This window comes from Salvelinus fontinalis, chromosome 15 (genome assembly GCF_029448725.1).
Source record: "Salvelinus fontinalis isolate EN_2023a chromosome 15, ASM2944872v1, whole genome shotgun sequence".
Taxonomy (NCBI): Eukaryota; Metazoa; Chordata; class Actinopteri; order Salmoniformes; family Salmonidae; genus Salvelinus; species Salvelinus fontinalis.
In genome coordinates this window covers 13973663-13990549 of record NC_074679.1, presented here as the reverse complement: position 1 = coordinate 13990549, position 16887 = coordinate 13973663, and the positions used below count along the sequence as shown (strand labels likewise).

Genomic DNA, 16887 nt, shown 5'->3' with positions numbered 1-16887 from the left:
AGAGAGAACATCCAGTAGGTTCTGTACTACAGAACAGCTCCCCCAGGCACCTCTTCCACGGACACACGGGGTCAGCTAACGTGGCACCTGTGTATCAGCCGTCTCATGATGTCAGGATCAACACCTCAGGCATGTCATTAAGGCAGCGACACAAACAGGAAAGGGCCCGCTGTCAAAACTTGACAAGGTATGCAGTGGCATACAGTCATTATTTGGTCAAATTAGAGGGCGAAAGCCTCCATAAAATGTGAGATATTATCGTCAGTCACGTCTAAATGTTTCTTCGACAGAATATTGCTTTGAGCGTGCACGCCGGCGTGCATACACACCCGCACCTACGGAATGTAACTCCCACGGCTGACATATTGACTGGGGAATGTCAGTGGCTCGTACCAAGTTGAAGTTCAAGAGTGTGAAAACTGAGCCAATGGGAAAAATGAGAACAGTGAATTTAATGAACATCCCCACCGGGACAAAGGGGACTTTCTACTGGCATCAAGGCTAGAGCACAGAGCTAGCTGGGAAAAAAACAATACTCATTTCAAAAGCTGCTGAAATCCGGGGGGGATCCACAGCCAGACTGAATCTGCCGCTAGCGAGAGCATAAAGAAGCTAGAGCGCGGGACTGTGCACACGAGCATGTCCCTGCCAGAGTGTCTTCAGACAAGGCAACTCATATTGCATGGGAGTAAAACGGCAGCTGCAGAACAGAGAGAAAATGACAGGTAGCCTAGTGGTAGCGTTGGGCCATTAAATGAAAGGTCGCTGGTTCGAATCCCAGAGCCGATTAGGTGAACATCTGTCGATGTGCCCTTGAGCAAGGCACGTCATTGTAGTTGCTCCTGTAAGTCTCTCTGGATAAGAGTGTCTGCTAAATGACTAAAATGATAAACTAAACCTGAGCCAGTAAAAGGATGCTGGGGAGATGAGCTAAAATAAAAAATAAAAATTCCCTGCCCCCCTTGTCCTTTGTTAGCGCATTAGTCCTGTTCAGCTGTCAGGTCATAAGGTCACACCCATAACAACCCTGTTTTTTCAGCTGGATACGACATATTTACCTTTCAACAAGTCTTGACCGTGGCTCATCGAAGCCGCGTCCAAAAACCCAGGGTAAAACAAGCTGCCCTCCTGTCCGGGGCTAAAGGGACCGCCGCCCAGGCCCCAGGGTCGCTTACCTAGAACCCCATTGTGGTCGATGGGGTACTCCAGTAGGGAGGTGGGCGCCAGGGCGTACGGGTAGTCGTACGGGGAGGCGTAGAGGATGCCGCCTTCCGGCGAGGGAGGCACCAGGGTTGGGGTACCATTGGGTAACATGCCCTGCATTTGGGGTTGTCGGATGATGTTCATGATGGGAGGCCCTGCCGGTGTGGGGGGCCTCATCTGCTGATGGGGGGCCATCAACTGCCCCTGGGGGGCCTGCATTAGACGGGGGCCCTGAGCGGCGGCGGCCGCCGCTGCAAGAGAGAACGCAAGGGGGTCTGCCATAAGCAAGAGTGAAAGACAGAAAGACAGAGAGATACAAGACAAGGGGGTAGAGATGTGGTGGTGCGGTTGACCAAAATCACAGGTGGAGAAGCGAGAGTTGGAAAACACAAAAAGTAGGAAAAGGGGGGGAGAAGGGGGGGAGGGGTGAAAAAAAGGACAATTAGACCATGCAATGATCACGGTGAACCAGCAAACAAAAAATGAAGTAAACAAGAAAATAATAAAAGATCCCCATACCAAACTATAAAACGTTGCATTCAACACCAATGCACAGACCACATTAAGCATATCAATCACCATGTCAACCACGACTTCCTGTACTGCTGACGGTACAAGCCAACAGAAATGGAGCCGGTGGTCATGAAGAGGAGAGATGGACGTTTCTGATAAGGACCAAAAGGAGGATCACGTCAATCCCCCAAAAAGACAATCCAGTCTATTGGACTAGTCGCTCGGCCAATGAGGCGCTGCTTTGGACAGACTAGTTGAAATCTAGTTGAAGTTCTGATGCCCTCTACTCCGCTACATGACCGTTAGACCATTTTGGTTGGCTGACAAAATAAATAGACAAAAGCTTTTCAAACACGTTTTGCATTTGCAAATGTTCTGACATGGTGAACATCACAGACAGCGGGGGAGGTTGGATCAATGTTTTACATGTGACTCGGTGACTAATTCATGCTGAGTATCGCAGGGCTGGCAACACAGCCGAGAGAACCAGACAATGGTCCAGACACTGGTGTTAGAAACCAATGTCTGCCAAGTCAAATCATTTCACATTTTACAAATTAGATTTTTATTTCAAAACAAGCCATTACTTTTTGGACTGAAAACAATGCTCAAAACATGACTAATATCATGATAATGATAATAATAATAATAATAATAATAATAAATAATAATGCAAACAGTAAATTGTGACAAATTTCAAGCAGCCATCAAAGAGACATGAAAGTGCAGAACGTGGGAACTCTGGGTGGGATGAACTCCAGAGAAAGTAACTCTCTGGAGATGGGAAAACTAAACAGTGTTTGTAACAGATGCGTGAACTACGTCATGCAGAGATGAGCGAGTGATTTCTGCAGGGCGCCGAAGGCATATAGAAGCCCCCCCCCCGACATTGCAGCAAACTGTGATTGCATCCATATGGGAGGGGAAAGGGCACATAGAGGGACCAGCGGGAGGAGGGCAGGGGAAACTGATCTACTTGGATACAGGTGGTTTTAGTAGGTAGGTATACATGGGTCAGACATCTTGGACAACACTTCAGAGCAAAGTGCATAAGTTTATCATATAAAAAAGAAAGCACTGCAATGACTACAACACATGAGGCAGAGGCACACAGTTAACTGTATAGCATGAGCATCTATTCTTCACTGTGGTTATTGTGAGGTTCTAAGTGGTTATTGTGAGGTTCTAAGTGGTTATTGTGAGGTTCTAAGTGGTTATTGTGAGGTTCTAAGTGGTTAATACAATAACAGATGGATTAAGACGATTAATGATAAGCGTTGGTGTGTAACATTGTGTAGTGTGTATTGTGTGTGTGGCTGTAAAGCGTACGTGTCTTGATGTTGGTGTCTCGGTACGTCCCGTTGAGAATGGCCAGCTCCATCAGCTGCATCTTCTTCAGGTTATCCTCTCCTTCCGCCTGGAACAACAAACAAATCAACAGGTCAGTTAACACTTCAGTCATGTTAAGACATGTTACTGTGCTGTGTCACTATTGCAAGTGTGTGTGGGGGGGGGGGGGGGGGTGTACATAGGGACAGATGTCCAGAGATGTACACATTAGAGGACACCTTTTGAAACGAAAACGAGTTTCTATTGAACAAATTCAGGTAGGCACCTTCCTGTTCCGAATGGTTCCGTTTGGTTCCTAATGAACAAACCCTGGCTACAGCTAGTTCTCCAAAAGCACGTTGAACGAGGGAGGGAGGTATCGAGAAGAGCTACAACACCATGGTCATGTTGCATCATCTCATTTTGTTGCTAAATCGCTGACAGACATTAGGCAGGGAAAAACGCATTCATAAACCACTTATCAGCGAGATAATTACTGAGAATTTATTTTTCTCCCCCTTGTGCACAATCAAATGTGCAATAAAAGCCCAGCTAATGTCAGTCCTGTCAATTAATGTTTGGATAAATAAATACATACATAAGCAGTGTCACTGTCATTATCCCCCAAATTAGTCAAGTTAAATTATTCATGGAAGCAATTAAGTTAGCACCCGTCCCCTTCTCTCCCCGAGCCCGCTTCCCCCCCCGAAGCGGCTAAACACTCCATAACAATGACAACAAAGAAGAAACCCAGTGCTTTTCCAAGTAGATCGTAATAAAGAAGGACCGGTGTGACTGCAGCAGACAGACAGATAGACGAGGCTTCAGACAGACAAGGCTGCTGCAAACAGACAGATAGACGAGGCTGATTTGATTTGATCTACAGACAGACAGGGCTGCTGCAAACAGACAGATAGACGAGGCTGATTTGATTTGATCTACAGACAGACAGGGCTGCTGCAAACAGACAGATAGACAAGGCTGATTTGATTTGGGCTACAGACAGACAGGGCTGCTGCAAACAGACAGATAGACGAGGCTTCAGACAGACAAGGCTGCTGCAAACAGACAGATAGACGAGGCTGATTTGATTTGATCTACAGACAGACAAGGCTGCTGCAAACAGACAGATAGACAAGGCTGATTTGATTTGGGCTACAGACAGATAAGGCCGCTCAGACTAGGGTTGCAAAGGGTCGGAAACCTTCCGGTAAATTTCCTGAAATTTTCCCTAGGAAGTTAAGGCCAGGAAGTTGGGGAATTTTGCTTAAATTCAGTGTTAAAGGTCTAGCATTCAGCTAGTGCCACAACTAACCAAGAGCATTCAGCTACACACACACACACACACACACACACACACACACACACACACACACACACACACACACACACACACACACACACACACACACACACACACACACACACAAACACACAAACACACAGGAAATCCTGGATCCTAGTAGGACCCAGGCCCATTCAGTGGCTATTAGAACAACCTCCTCAGCCTCAGAGGTGGTGAGATACTAGGCCTGCTGAGCAGAATGCCTAATTAGCTATGTTCACAGAGAATGGCTAACGCTAACATGGTCTCCTCAACCTGGAAATGGGCTTAAATCACTGCTAATTAGCTGTTTAAACGCTCCACACAGAGCCCACTCAGAGGAACCATTTAGGCCTTTTTAGCTTCCTAAACACTTGCCAGAGGTGGTTGCGGTAGAGTGAACATCTTTAGCTGCCCATTCTATTAGATCGTCCGTCGTCTGCCTGCCTTCCACGTTTACCATCACTAATTAAATCAGATCGTGGCCCTGACCACCTTCTAGACAGCTTCTCCCAAGTCTGAGAACATTTTCGCAAATGATTCTCATGAAAGGGACAGCTGGATGTCTTTCTCTATGCTTTTTGTCCCCGATCTGTGTCAGCCAGCTTGGATCTGAGCCAAGGCTGACATTAGACCAAAACATTTTTACAAAATAAGAGACTAAGCCAAAACATAAAGGCCTACTGTGTGTTTTGCCGGTAACACATTTATAACGCTGTTACAACACACCGTTTAATGTACAAACTGGAGAGTAGACAGAGTTTGGCGGGTGAGATTGAAGAACCACAGTGTTTCCACCTTGCAGCTGACGCTGCTAACCTTTTTAAATACAGACCCAATAATGAGAGTTGGACAAAAGGTGAGAGGCTGCTAGTTGTTTTCCCTTTGAGGGAGGAGAGGCCTGGCTGGTTTCCCTAGGTGTGTGTGTGGGTGTGTGTGTGTGTGTGTGTGTGTGTGTGTGTGTGTGTGTGTGTGTGTGTGTGTGTGTGGGTGTGTGTGTGTGTGTGTGTGTGGGTGTGTGTGTGTGGGTGTGTGGGTGTGGTGGTGCTTACAAACACAGAGATAGAGCTGTGGCTAAGAGGGAGTGGGCGGTCATCGGGCCGGGACTCAATTAGCGCAATGCATGCGGAAGGATGTGTGTGTGAGAGAGAGTCGCACGCAGATAAGGACAGGACAGGGGGCTGAGGATGATGGATTTGGAGGTCGGGAGGGTTAAAGAGGCTCCTGGGACTGGGGTGTCACTATCAACATCTCTCCAGCTCTGCAGAGCAGAAGTGCTGTTGTGAGGGGTGCAAAGCAACGTAGAGGGGAGGGTATACAGATGCTGCAAGGAAGGTGGTGTGTGTGCGGCAGAGACGAAAACAGAAAGTATGGTGTGTGTGTGGAGGCAAACAGAAAGTCAACTCTGGGCAGGCACACCCCTCAGGAATCCAGCTGACACAGCGCTTCATAGCATAACTCTTTCTTCATAGCAGTCTGGTAGAAAATCTTCCTAAAGGCCACATGGAAGCAGGTCAACTTACTCCACTGCATTAGTCCCTTCATAAACAACACAAGGCAGTGATTATGTTGTGTACATTAATGAAACCCTATTAGAAATAGGACTTATTACAACTAATGGTTGTATTGATTGATTTGAGAGCTGGATGGAACTGGGTCACACTAGGACTACAGACAGTGGGCGTCTACTGTCTGCTACTATCTAGGAGTGAACTATGACAGGACTTGGAGACTTTCCTGAAGACTGAATGTATGTTTCATGTTGCCAGGCTGAAGGGACTAGAGATTACTTTGACGTCCATGTGACCATAGAGCCTTCACAAATAACACAATGCTGTGGTGGCACAGCTCACGCCCCGTTTCCTCATGAAACATTCAGAGGTAGTGTGTGTGTGTGTGGTGTGTGGTGTGTGGTGTGTGTGTGTGTGTGTGTGTGTGTGTGTGTGTGTGTGTGTGTGTGTGTACGGAAGGGGAATCATGTCTGGAATGGGCTGTCCGATTCCCCAGACAAATGTTGCATGGATTACAAACACTGAGGACAAGGAGAGAAACTTTCCCCCTTTACTGTCACAGACAGACAGAGACACACTGTCTAGCAGCTAAAGGTACTGAGTACACCCGCTCTATTCACAGTTATCAGATTCAATCAATGAGGCCTATGTGTTAAATCTGTGGAGCGGTAGAAGCTATCGGGGAGGATGGGGATGACAGACAAGTTGTCCCCCTGCCTGCCTGACAGCCCAACAAATCACACTCATGTTCTCACACACAGTCTGACAGTGAGCGAGAGAAAGGGAGGAAGAGCGAGAGAAAGGGAGGAAGAGAGAGAGAGAAAGGGAAAGGGAGGAAGAGAGAGAGGAGCCGTAAGCACAAACAATGACAAATGACTCCTGGAACATCATAGTACTGGAAAATCCCACGAAAATGAAACAAGATTTCAACACGTTCAAGTAAACAGTTTTCGCTAGTGGTGATTTGTGTGGACAGTTTGGCTATAGCAACAGATGTGTGTATCATAATGTTTGGAAAGCCACACCCTTGTCCTCTCCCTCCCTCTCAGATAAACAGACCATGGTGCCCTGACTGAGTTGGGTGTGTTTGCTCATGTCTGCCATGCCGACTCAAAAGCGTTTGCTCATGTCTGGCAAGGGCCCCTGCTTTCGTGACATACAGCAGAGGGAGGGAGACAGAGTGGAGGAACAGAGAGAAAGCCAGGGAATGTAGGGAGAAAACAATCCCTTTTCCCCCCAGTGGGCTCCTCCGTGCTTTACTTCACTGGTCTAAGCTGCCAGTCATAACGAGGAAGGGAGAAGCTGGGCGCCGGTCAGGTTGCCTCCCAAACATCTCCAATTACCACAAGTGTAAACAGAGACTGGCCAGGGAGGCCTTGAGGCTGGGAGAGAATGTAAGGGAAAAGTAGATGAACTGGAAAGGATGTATCTGGGGGGGAGTGCGTTGAGGGACTAATGACATCACATTGATCATGAGGGGGGTGGGGTGCCTGAATACTGTTTTTCACATCTTCGCCTCCCCAAATTCCTCCCTCCGTCCCATCCCATCCCTCCCTCCCTCCGTCCCATCCCTCCCTCCTAAACTAACATCTGGAGAATAGTGATTACTCTAGTCACCGCGCCAAGACAACTTATCAAGAACTCACCAGGCTATAGAGAGACGAGAGAGAGAGAGAGAGAGACGAGAGACGAGAGAGAGACGAGAGAGACCCAGAGAGAGACCCAGAGAGAGAGAGACCCAGAGAGAGAGAGACCCAGAGAGAGAGAGACCCAGAGAGAGAGAGACCCAGAGAGAGAGAGACCCAGAGAGAAAGAGACCCAGAGAGAAAGAGACCCAGAGAGAAAGAGAGCACCCGGCCTCACCCTACTAGAATCTGAAGTCAAATGTCTACTGTTTGCTGATGATCTGGTGCTTCTGTCATCAACCAAGGAGGGCCTACAGCAGCACCCAGATATTCTGAACAGATTCTGCAAGACCTGGGCCCTGACAGTAAATCTCAGTAAAACCAAAATAATGGTGTTCCAAAAAAGGTCCAGTCGCCAGGACCACAAATACAAATTCCATCTAGACACCGTTGCCCTAGAGCACACAAAAAACTATACATACCTTGGCCTAAACATCAGCACCACAGCTAACTTCCACAAAGCTGTGAACGATCTGAGAGACAAGGCAAGAAGGGCATTCTATGCCATCAAAAGGAACATAAAATTCAACATACCAATTAGGATCTGGCTAGAAATACTTGAATCAGTCATAGAAACCATTGCCCTTTATGGTTGTGAGGTCTGGGGTCCGCTCACCAATCAAGATTTCACAAAATGGGACAAACCCCAAATTGACACTCTGCATGCAGAATTCTGCAAAAATATATTCTGTGTACAACGTAGAACACCAAATAATACATGCAGAGCAGAATTAGGCCGACATCCGCTAATTATCAAAATCCAGAAAAGAGACGTTAATTTCTCAATAGGGGGTGATGTTTGCACTTTGTAAAAATTTCGTTCCCAAATTAAACTGCCTCGTACTCAATTCTTGCTCATACAATATGCATTTTATTATTACTATTGGATAGAAAACACTCTCTAGTTTCTAAAACCGTTTGAATTATATCTGTGAGCAAAACAGAACTCGAGTTGGAGCAATTTTCCAATGAGGAAGTGAGAAATCTGAAATCTGCAGGCTGTTCTGAGGTCGGTTTATTAATTTGCATGTCTTCTATTGGTTGAGATGCACTGCATACGCCTTCCCCTGGATGTCAGCAAATAGCGAGAATTGAAATGGAGTTGCTAGGCAGATCTGAGGCCTTATAAATGGGCTGGCAACGTGGGGTCCTCTCTTTCTTTCCTTCGCCATGACGCAAGACAGACCTCAGGATGGCGTTCTAGAAAGCTCCCGTTATAGCCCTTAGATATATCCGGCTCTGATTTTATTCGATTTAGGTGTTAAAGACATCATAATGTTGTTATTTTAAACCAAGTTATATCAGTTTATATCAGTATATTGCGATTTTCGGGTATTTATTTGTGCTGCGTTCTAGTGAGTTGGGCACATCTGGCCCACATGGCTATTGTTTACTGCTAATTCCAACGTTGAAGGTGACAATCTACAACCGAGCAACGATTCTTTTGGAAAAAGGACAACTTGCCAAGATTCTGATGGGAGCTCATCAAAAAGTAAGAACTATTTATGATGTTAATTCGTTGTTCTGTTGAAAAATGTTAAACTCATATTCCGCCATTAATTTCGGTGCGGTCTCGCTTTAACGCACGCTGTATGTCGTAGGAACGTTAATTTTAAAAATCTAACACAGCGATTGCATTAAGAACTAATGTATCTTTCATTTGCTGTCCAACCTGTATTTTTTAGTCAAGTTTAAATTTAGTTACTGATTAGATTAGGTGCCTCTCCCAAGATTTCTCCCAACATATTGTTGGCAGCTTGGCTACTATTCTCATTGTATAACCACGATTTGTGCCGCTAAATATGCACATTTTCGAACAAACTCTATATGTATTGTGTAATATCATGTTATAGGACTGTCATCTGAAGAAATATGAGAAGGTTAGTGAAAAAATTAATATCTTTTGCTGGTTTATTCGTTATCGCTATTGTTGGCTTGAAACAATGCTGTTGTGTGGTTGGCTATTGTAGTAAGCTAATATAATGCTATATTGTGTTTTCGCTGTAAAACACTTAAAAAATCTGAAATATTGTCTGGATTCACAAGATCTTTGTCTTTCATTTGCTGTACGCTGTGTATTTTTCATAAATGTTTTATGATGAGTATTTAGGTAATTCACATTGGTGAATATTCTAGTTATTCTAGTTGCTTTGGTGAGAGTTGTGATGGTGGCTGCAATGGTAAACTATGATTTATAACTGAAATATGCACATTTTTCTAACAAAACATATGCTATACAATAAATATGTTATCAGACTGTCATCTGATTAAGTTGTTTCTTGGTTAGTGGCTATTTATATCTTTATTTGGTCGAAATTGTGATAGCTACCTATGCAGGGAAAAAATAGTGGGAAAAAAAGTCGTGTCTTTTGCTATCGTGGTTAGCGAATAGATTTACATATTGTGTCTTCCCTGTAAAACATTTTAAAAATCAGAAAGGATGCCTCTATTCACAAGATGTGTATCTTTCATCTGGTGTCTTGGACTTGTGATTTAATGATATTTAGATGCTAGTATTTACTTGTGACGCTATGCTAGGCTATGCTAGTCAGCTTTTTTACTGATGGTGCTCCCGGATCCGGGATTGTGATGAAGTAGAAGTTAAATTCTACAACCACCTAAAAGGAAGCGATTCCCAAACCTTCCATAACAAAGCCATCACCTACAGAGAGTTGAACCTGGAGAAGAGTCCCCTAAGCAAGCTGGTCCTGGGGCTCTGTTCACAAACACAAACAACAGAGCCCCAGGACAGCAACACAGATAGACCCAACCAAATCATGAGAAAACAAAAAGATAATTACTTGACACATTGGAAAGAATTAACAAAAAAACTGAGCCAACTAGAATGCTATTTGGCCCTAAACAGACTACAGTCGTGGCCAAAAGTTTTGAGAATGACACAAATATTAATTTCCACAAAGTTTGCTGCTTCAGTGTCTTTAGATATTTTTGTCAGATGTTACTATGGAATACTGAAGTATAATTACAAGCATTTCATAAGTGTCAAATGCTTTTATTGACAATTACACGAAGTTGATGCAAAGAGTCAATATTTGCAGTGTTGACCCTTCTTTTTAAGACCTCTACAATCCACCTTGGCATGCTGTCAATTAACTTCTGGGCCACATCCTGACTGATGGCAGCCCAATCTTGCATAATCAATGCTTCGAGTTTGTCAGAATTTGTGGGCTTTGTTTGTCCACCCGCCTCTTGAGGTTTGAACACAAGTTCTCAATGGGATTAAGGTCTGGGGAGTTTCCTGGCCATGGACCAAAAATATTGATGTTTTGTTCCCCGAGCCACTTAGTTATCACTTTTGCCTTATGGCAAGGTGCTCCATCATGCTGGGAAAGGCATTGCTCGTCACCAAACTGTTCCTAGATGGTTGGGAGAAGTTGCTCTCGGAGGATGTGTTGGTACTATTCTTTATTCATGGCTGTGTTCTTAGGCAAAATTGTGAGTGAGCCCACTCCCTTGGCTGAGAAGCAATCCCACACATGAGGGTCTCAGGATGCTTTACTGTTGGCATGACACATGACTGATGGTAGCGCTCACCTTGTCTTCTCCGGACAAGCTTTTTTTCCGGATGCCCCAAACAATCGGAAAGGGGATTCATCAGAGAAAATGACTTCACCCCAGTCCTCAACAGTCCAATCCCTGTACCTTTTGCAGAATATAGGTCTGTCCCTGATGTTTTTCCTGGAGAGAAGTGGTTTCTTTGCTGCCCTTCTTGACACCAGAGCATCCTCCAAAAGTCTTTGCCTCACTGTGCGTGCAGATGCACTCACACCTGTCTGCTGCCATTCCTGAGCAAGCTCTGTACTGGTGGTGCCCCCGATCCCGCAGCTGAATCAACTTTAGGAGACGGTCCTGGCGCTTGCTGGACTTTCTTCGGCGCCCTGAAGCCTTCTTCACAACAATTGAACCGCTCTCCTTGAAGTTGTTGATGATCCGATAAATGGTTGATTTAGGTGCAATCTTACTGGCAGCAATATCCTTGCCTGTGAAGCCCTTTTTGTGCAAAGCAATGATGACGGCACATGTTTCCTTGCAGGTAACCATGAGGAACCACAGAGGAAGAACAATGATTCCAAGCACCACCCTCCTTTTGAAGCTTCCAGTCTGTTATTCGAACTCAATCAGCATGACAGAGTGATCTCCAGCCTTGTCCTCGTCAATACTCACACCTGTGTTAACGAAGGAATCACTGACATGATGTCAGCTAGTCCTTTTGTGGCAGTGCTGAAATGCATTAGAAATGTTATATTGGGATTCAGTTCATTTGCATGGCAAAGAGGATCTTTGCAATTAATTGCAATTCATCTGATCACTCTTCATAACATTCTGGAGTATATGCAAATTTCCATCATACAAACTGAGGCAGCAGACTGCGAAAATGTATATACGTGTCATTCTAAAAACTTTTGGCCACGACTGTACACAGTGACACGACTGTACACCTGACCCAAATTTAAGAAAAGCTTTGACTATGTACAGACTCAGTGAGCATAGCCTTGCTATTGAGAAAGGCCGCCGTAGGCAGACATGGCTCTCAAGAGAAGACAGGCTATGTGCACACTGCCCACAAAATGAGGTGGAAACTGAGCTGCACTTCCTAACCTCCTGCCCAATGTATGACCATATTAGAGAGACATATGTCCCTCAGAACACACAGATCCATAAAGAATTCGAAAATAACCCCAATTTTGATAAACTCCCATATCTACTGGGTGAAATACCAGTGTGCCATCACAGCAGCAAGATTTGTGACCTGTTGCCACAAGAAAAGGTCAACCAGTGAAGAACAAACACCATTGTAAATAAAACCCATATTTATGGTTATTTATTTCCCCTTTTGTACTTTAACCATTTGTACAACACTGTATATATATATAATATGACATTTGTAATGACGTTATTCTTTTCAAACTTCTGAGAGTGTAAAGTTTACTGTTCATTTGTATTGTTTATTTCACTTTTGTATAATATCTACCTCACTTGCTTTGGCAATGTTAACATATGGTTCCCATGCCAATAAAGCCCTTGAATTGAATTGAGAGAGACACCCCCACCGAGCGAGTGAGCGACACACACACACAGAGCGAGTGAGCGACACACACACACAGAGCGAGTGAGCGACACACACACACACACACACACACACACACACACACACACACACACACACACACACACACACACGAGAGAGAAAGAAAGAGAGACACACACACCCCAAGATAGAGGAGACCGAGACAAAGAGACCGAGAGACGGCAAGAGGGAGGGCGACAGCAAGAGGAAAATTGGACATTTGTTGAAAGTTGAAAACACCAAAAAGTAACCAAATAAACTGGAATAATACAAAACACATTCAACCCCTAGGGGGGGGTTAAAAACAGAGCTGAAGAATACAAAGCAGAGAAAGACCCACTAAAGCTTCCACTTCCAATCAACCAACTACTTACAACACACAGACACGAAACATGAAAAAGTCCTGTGATAAAAGTATCATTTAAGTGAAAAGCGGAGAGAAACTATAGTTTAGTCCCCACTTCAAATCGTGCTGCACATTTCAAAGGCAATTTCCCAACCCTCACCGTTCATCTCCCAATAGACTTGCAACGCAATCGCCTGCAACACTACTCCGTACTGCCCATCTAAACCAAACCCTACGTTCACTCACAGTTTTTAAAAGACACGTCAGTAACTTAGCCTAGCCCTAGCTACATTAGCAATGCTAAAGCCCCTAGCTACATTAGCAAGGCTAAACCCCCTAGCTACATTAGCAATGCTAAACCCCCTAGCTACATTAGCAATGCTAAACCCCCTAGCTACATTAGCAATGCTAAACCCCCTAGCTACAATAGCAATGCTAAACCCCCTAGCTACATTAGCAATGCTAAACCCCATAGCTACATTAGCAATGCTAAACCCCCTTGCAGTCATTAGAAGACCCAAACCAGTTAGTCAGATTATAAACCCCTCCGCTTCTGATCCAGACTCCAGTCACATGTTTCAGTGACTAACTTTTTGGAGGGAAAGTTGTGGGGGGAATTAGCATTAGCATAGCTGTGCAACAATTTGTCAGGCCCCGTCACTGTGCAGGCTGGATGTATGGGGCTTATTAGGAGCTTTTATTGGGCCTGAGTGGGCAGCCTTGGTTCTCAGCAGAAGCCCCATCAATATCCTACAGTGCTCAGGGCTGCCTGACATGCAGACAGTGGCTCATTACCAAGGAGGAATTTGAGGAGAGAAGAGATGTTTTTCCCTTTACTGCCCCCCCCCCCCCCCCCCACACACACACGAGAGAGCGCAGTTCTGGATAGGAAACTGGAAAGTTGGCTACATCCTGGTATATAATCTCGGAAAGAAAGAGTTATGTAACGGAACACAAAAAAAGAAAAGAAAAAGAGGTTACATAAATACACAGACTGAAGAGAATGTGGATGTATAGATGATGAATGTGTATTTGTAAGCGCCAGCCTTGACAAACAAGATATTACCAGCTAACAGGACGTAGTGAGACAAAAAATTATAATTCTGAAGCAAAAACAGAGTGAACATTAAAGAGATCCATGTTATCCAAAACATGCAGTAAACCCCCCTTGAGATCCTCCCGCTCTCCCCCCTGCTCCTCTCTCCCTCCCTCCCATCCCCCTTGTCTTTGTTCTGTTCCTGTGATCCTTTAATGCAGTCCAATTGAGCCAGGAATATCTTTAAGGGATTTAGCCATGGCTGATTTGGGGAGGTTTAAATACTGCCGGATTTGAATCAGATTCCGAGATTCTGAGTCAAAGCTGATGAGAGCCATCACCTAACCCTCAGCCCTGCCCCCATGGCAGGCTGCTGCCCGCGTGGTGGCATTTTGATGGTGGAACAAAGTTATCACATGACAAGGATGGAAAAGAAATCAGTAACTGTCGGGCTGAGCCTGGACCACGAGCCGGGGGGATCGGCTACAATACAGCAGCGGGGCTGGTTGCCAGGCAAAGTACCCCCAATCATTGGACTGACCCGGGCACCAAACTCTGAGGCAGCGATCCTTCAGTAGTCAAGGACACAGGGAAGGTTGAGAGTCAACGTGATGAGTATTACGAGGATCGGCCACTGTCTCAATGGCAGGCTGAAGCTAATGCCAACATTGCATTCCCCTATGGGAGAAGCAGTGCTGCACTCAGACAAAATACAGGGTGTAAAACAAGCAGATGAGACAATGGGAAGCAGGAGGCTTGGTTTATTACCCCTGAGAGGAGGCGCATGCTCAATATCATACACACAATACCAAGCTCAAACTTCAATGAGCGGCGTTCCATGATGCATTGCCAGGCGTTGATGTGAAAGAGAAGGGGAGAGAGCGACTGAAGGAGAGAGAGACTGAGCTGGGAAGCTGCTGGGGGTTGAAGTGATTGTGCAGCGTTATCTGGCAAAGTAAAGCATCACATCTGGGAGGCTGATTTTTAAAAGGGGGTCTCGGGGGCCTCCAAACACTGAGCTGTACACAATCCCATTTTCCCTGCTTAAACACACAGGCACAGAGAGAGAAAGAGAAGAGCGAGACATGGAGATCGATCTCCCCCTCGCTGTTGAGCCGGGTACGAGGGCATCCTAAATTGCCTGAGCCGAGCCCTAGCAGTTCCCGGGCCGGGCCAGAGCTGTGTGGTGGATAATTACCCCTCACACACACCACAGTGTGTCGAGGCCTGGGGAGGGGGCATATTGTAGGCGGAAGAAGCAGCACATACAGCAGCATCTCCTCTCTCTCCAACTATAAGGATTAGGGGTTAGAGTCTCTCCAGCTACAAGGATTAGAGGTTAGAGTCTCTCCAGCTATAAGGATTAGAGGTTAGTGTCCCCAGCTATAAGGATTAGGGGTTAGAGTCTCTCCAGCTATAAGGATTAGGGGTTAGAGTCTCTCCAGCTACAAGGATTAGAGGTTAGAGTCTCTCCAGCTATAAGGATTAGGGGTTAGGGTCTCTCCAGCTATAAGGATTAGAGGTTAGTGTCCCCAGCTATAAGGATTAGGGGTTAGAGTCTCTCCAGCTATAAGGATTAGAGGTTAGTGTCCCCAGCTATAAGGATTAGGGGTTAGAGTCTCTCCAGCTATAAGGATTAGGGGTTAGAGTCTCTCCAGCTATAAGGATTGGGGGTTAGAGTCTCTCCAACTATAAGGATTAGAGGTTAGGGTCTCTCCAGCTATAAGGATTAGGGGCTAGAGTCTCTCCAGCTATAAGGATTAGGGGCTAGAGTCTCTCCAACTATAAGGATTAGGGTTTAGTGTCTCCAGCTATAAGGATTAGGGGTTAGAGTCTCTCCAGCTATAAGGATTAGGGGTTAGAGTCTCTCCAGCTATAAGGATTAGGGGTTAGAGTCTCTCCAGCTATAAGGATTAGGGGTTAGAGTCTCTCCAGCTATAAGGATTAGAGGTTAGAGTCTCTCCAACTATAAGGATTAGGGGTTAGAGTCTCTCCAGCTATAAGGATTAGGGGTTAGAGTCTCTCCAGCTACAAGGATTAGGGGTTAGAGTCTCTCCAGCTACAAGGATTAGGGTTACCTTCAAAGAGAGAGCGACGGAGGTGCAGGACCAACCTGCAAGGATGTGGGGTGTAATCAGGTTGGTAATAAAGGCTTTATGTTTAGTCAGGGGGGGTTTATTTGGGACCAAACTTTTCACTAGACCTAAACGCAAAGGCTACGGTCGGTGACTGGTTGAAAAATCAGGCGGGTTTTGTGTGGGTGTGCCTAACTTTTCAAAATGGCAGTGGAGGTGACTTTCCACCAGACTAGGGAGTGAGTTTGACAGGGGAAACTGAACCTTCCAGTTGATGCGGCGGCGGGATGGGGCGTCTAATTGACTGTGTGTGCCTCGTTGCCTTTTCACTTCACTCCCCAGCCATCAGTTTCAGCAGGTTGGTGGAGCTCTCACCTGAATGATGCCACACAGCCACGTTATTATTGCGATATGAATCTTTCCCTGACGTTGCATTTTTTTTCTCTCTAGCCGAGTTAGTGACCAGATTCCCAATGATGTGGGGACAGCGGGACTGTGGATATGAAGGCTGTTAATGTCTCTTCCATTGCAGAAGTGTCTCTGATTCCTGGAAATACCAGCATCTCCTCAAACGTCATCTGTCTGTAGTTTCGAAAAGCTACAGTTATAGAAGCCCTCCTTTCAACTGCATCACTGATACCACTAGAGACCCTGTTCACATTACTGGAGCATCACTGATACCACTAGAGACCCTGTTCACATTACTGGAGCATCACTGATACCACTAGAGACCCTGTTCACATTACTGGAGCATCACTGATACCACTAGAGACCCT

The 16887-nt window shown here is 45.5% G+C and overlaps 1 protein-coding gene across 5 annotated transcripts in view; it reads right to left on the bottom strand.

Annotated features, from left to right (window-relative positions):
- Positions 1–16887, bottom strand: part of LOC129811447 (protein quaking-A) — a 125353-nt gene that overhangs the window by 7499 nt on the left and 100967 nt on the right. For 2 of the 5 annotated variants that reach the window (XM_055862751.1, XM_055862750.1), the window contains exons 5-6: positions 3046–3133; positions 1176–1478 (exon numbers count right to left, since the gene is read on the bottom strand). In XM_055862751.1, coding sequence (XP_055718726.1) covers positions 1176–1478; positions 3046–3133 — 391 coding nt within the window. Of the gene's footprint in view, positions 1–1058; positions 1479–3045; positions 3134–16887 lie in introns of all 5 variants that reach the window. The other 3 variants (XM_055862748.1, XM_055862749.1, XM_055862752.1) reach the window with 3 other exon arrangements.